This window comes from Polistes fuscatus, unplaced genomic scaffold, assembly GCF_010416935.1.
Source record: "Polistes fuscatus isolate 324 unplaced genomic scaffold, CU_Pfus_HIC Scaffold74, whole genome shotgun sequence".
NCBI lineage: Eukaryota > Metazoa > Arthropoda > Insecta > Hymenoptera > Vespidae > Polistes > Polistes fuscatus.
In genome coordinates, this window is record NW_025113156.1 from 36,040 (window position 1) to 39,835 (window position 3,796).

At 56.1% G+C, this 3,796-nt stretch overlaps 1 protein-coding gene across 1 annotated transcript; it reads left to right on the top strand.

Moving 5' to 3' along the window:
- The first annotated feature begins 2,668 nt into the window (after positions 1–2,668).
- On the top strand, positions 2,669–3,199 carry LOC122524539. Its single transcript, XM_043646849.1, has one exon. It carries the CDS (start codon positions 2,669–2,671, stop codon positions 3,197–3,199), a length of 531 nt encoding a protein of 176 aa, XP_043502784.1.
- The last annotated feature ends 597 nt before the right edge of the window (positions 3,200–3,796 follow it).

The following is a 3,796-nucleotide window of genomic DNA, read 5'->3' on the forward strand; positions in this document are numbered from 1 at the left end:
TTGGATGAGTGGGTTGGAAGGCCGTTTTCTTTGGAAACGACCTTCCACACCACTCAGCTGATGACTGGCCATGGCTGCTTTCCCGCGTACCTATACGGTATCAGGAAGGCAGACTCCCCGCGGTGTTTTCACTGCGATGCGGGGAACGATGATGCCGATCACACCCTGATTGAGTGCCCTGCGTGGATGAATGAGAGGGCCTCCTTGGTCAGGGAACTGGGGGGGGTGCAGCTCACTCTCCCCGGGATAGTCGGGCGATCCCTGGATACCCCGGGGGCGTGGGCTGCATTCCAGTCCTTTTCAGGACTAGTTATGAGGCCAAGGAGGATGCTGAGAGAGTGAGAGAAGAGAGATTTCTCAAAGAGAAGAATGATGCTAGGCCGCGTAGGAGAGTAGCTCCTAGGCGGCCCCCCCGGCGAGGCTCCGGACGGCTTTGGCGGCGACTGGCCCGGTCTAGTGCGCCGCTTTCCCCTGAGAGATGAATGAGCATGCTCATGCATGGGTTGTATGAACCCGACCATTGCATCATGGGATGGATGGTCGGGTTAGTGTATAGTATACATAGTAGGTTTAGGTTGCGCCCCACCGTGGGGTGCAACAACTTAATTATAAGATGTATGTGAGTGTGGTGAATGGAGAGAGCCTGGAAAACACCGACCAGGCTCATCGGGGTGGGAGCGGGTGAAGTATGTGCATGTAGCACGGTTCCGCCCCTCCCACCCAACGAATGAATGTGAATTGCACCAGGTGGGTTTTTAGTCGGTAGGAATCCGACACTCCCTTGAGTACCGGGCTCAAGGGGCCTATGAAGGTTTTCCCCCTGACGAAAAAAAAAAAAAAAAAAAAAAAAAAAAAGGGTTGCGTCAGGGTTGCGTCAGGGTTGCGTCAGGGTTGCGTCAGGGTTGCGTCAGGGTGGGTGCGTCAGGGTTGCGTCAGGGTTGCGTCAGGGTTGCGTCAGTTGCGTCAGGGTGCGTCAGGGCCCCGTGGGTAGGGGTAGTAGAATACTCCCACAGTATTCCCTGCTTGTCGTAAGAGGCGACTAAAAGGGAGGGTATGAATGGAGTGTGTATGCTCTTCGTGTGGCTATTTCTATCTTTAATTCTTCTATCCCCCTTTTTCTACTCTTTGCTTTGTCTCTTACTTCCTTCATTTCCTTCCTTTCCACTGGCTTGTGCCATTATAAAATGATTAAATATGATGAGTACAAAGTCAGTAATTAAAGGGTGTGGTTCGGATGTCCACACACACCGGCGGTGTTAGGTGGTGCGCTAGCAGGCCACCCTCCGTCGTCAACATGCTACTGCTATGAGTCTGGGGTAGGTGACCCGGCCCCGACTCTGGTAACCAATACGGGAAGCTGTTCGCGGGTAGGCGACCTGGCCCGCGAACTGACCAATGCGTCAGGAAGGCAAGGGTGCTCCTCAAGGAGGGGATAGGTGCACTCTGGAATGCACCGAGGAAATGGAGACTGGCACACTAACAGCCAGAACAAATAAGAGGGCGAGACCAGTAACATATTCCACATCTTCAGAAGAAGAGGTCATTGATTTGACCAACGCGGAAGTGGTTTTCCCGGAGGGGCCATCGATCTCCGGCATTGAAACTGGCAGGCTGATCGAGCGCATCTTAGATCACGCAATGGAGGCTGAATCCAGGAGAAAGACTTGTGGAAATATAAAGGGCGAAATCTCAGGTCGCATGAAGCGCTGCAACCTGGGAATCATGGAATTAGCAGGGAACTGAAGGCGAGAAATAGGGCGAATTGTGGCCCTGATCTACAAACTGCATGGAACAACTAAGGGCGGAAACTAAGGCCACCAATGACCGGTTGAGGCATTGAAGAAGAATGCTCGCGCCTTAGAAAGGAGCTAAAGAAAAAGGATGCGCTCCTCGAAAGACAGGCGACGGCAAGGATGTGGCGAATGCCCCAGTAGAGCTTCCGTGACGAACCAAACTCGGTCCATTGGGGAAGAAAGACTGGCTGCGGCGAGAAGGGGAGGAGATTTGGACGGCGGGGCGACAACAAGGATCCTCGCTGAGCTGTCCAAGGCGGTTGTTGGATCAACAGGAGTTGAAAGAGATGAAGGCGGGGCGGGGCTCATACGCCCAAGTTGAGCCCAACCACGGGCTGCCCCCTCGACGGCTACACAGATGCCACTGACCTCCATCCCAGATGGGGATGGGTTCGTGGAGGTCAGGAGAAGGGGTAGGGCTTCCGATGCCTGTTGGGGGCCCTTGCCCAAACAGTCGAGTACTGGGAGGGTTGCCCCCCCACTGGGCAAAGAAAGAAGAAGAAGAAGAAGAAGAAGCAAACTGCGAGGACCAGGGAGACCGCCGCAGTCTCTGACCTGCGAGGGAGGAGCCTCCTACCTGGAGGCTCTTAAAAAGCTGGAGGGAAGCATAAACCTTGACACCATAGGTGTCAAGGGGCTTTCTTACAGAAGGGGCCTCACGGGCTCCTTCATTTGGGAGGTCCGCGGCAAGGACGCCCAAGCGAAGGCGGACAAGGTCGCGGGGCGATGAGGGAGGTCCTCCCTGAGGCCAAAATTTTGAGGCCTCAGAGGACCTCCCCCATCAGGTTGGAGGGTTTATACCCATCAACCACCCTCACCGCGATTAGATGTGCGCTTTGGAAGGGAGGTCGGGCATTGACCCGAACTTAATAACTATGGGGGAAATCCGACCGGGCAGGGGTGGCCGCTATGAGGCCACGGTGGTGGCACCGACGGCCCTTGCCCGGGCGGCAATAGACAGAGGTAACATTCTGGTGGGGTGGGGAAGAGTGCGGGTCTTCCCTGTTCGACCCAGGCCCCTGAGATGCCACAGGTGTCTCGCAAGGGGCCACGTTGCGGCCTTCTGCCCGGCACCTTGCGCGAGAACGGATGTTTGCTTTCGGTGTGGTGAGCCGGGACACGTCGCTCGCGAGTGTGGGGCCGGCCCCAAGTGTCCGGTATGTGCGGAGGCGGGTCGCTCCCAGACCTCGCACAGGGCGGGTTCCTGGGAGTGCCCATTGGTGCCTCCTATTAGACGAAAGGACCTAATTTTAAGAGTTGCGGACAAAGATGCTACACAAGTGCGTGGATCTAGTGTACCGGCCGCCAATAGCGTGGGACCGTGTGTAGGACCTAAGGGTCCGGAAGATAGTGGCATGGAGGTGGAGCAGGCGGCTCCGCACCTCCATGCAATTAACATTACTTAAACTAACATGGCGATGATCCAGATCAACCTCAACCATGCGCGAAGGGCCCAGGATTGCTGGGCCAGCGAATGAGGGAGGTTGGGGCGGACATCGCCATAGTGTCGGAGCCGTGGTGGGTCCCTCCTGGGGATGAGAGATGGCTCTCATCCCTGGGGGGGTCGCCCCTCGCTGCGATTCTCGTGAGCAAAGGCGGAGGAACCTGTAGCCTAGTGCGCAGGGGTTTGTTTTTGTGGCCGCTAAATGGGGGGACTCGCTGGTAGTTTCTGTCTACTTTCCCCCCAGCGAGGATATTAGTAAATTTTGTAGACTCCTTGATGAGCTCGAAGAGCTCTTAGGATCTTTTCCCGCTCTTCCAGCGTTGGTTGCCGGAGACTTCAATGCCCGGTCCCAAAGATGGGATCCGGAAGGCAGAAGTAACCTAAGGGGTGAGTTGCTCGCATGTGGGCCAATAGGTTGAACCTAAGCCTGGGCAACCAGGTTGGCCACCCCACGTGCGTTCGGCCGCAAGGGTCGAGCGTTATAGACCTTACGTGGGGATCTCCGACAGCCATCGTCCGCTTATCGGATTGGAGGGTGGATGAGGCCGAGTCCCTTTCG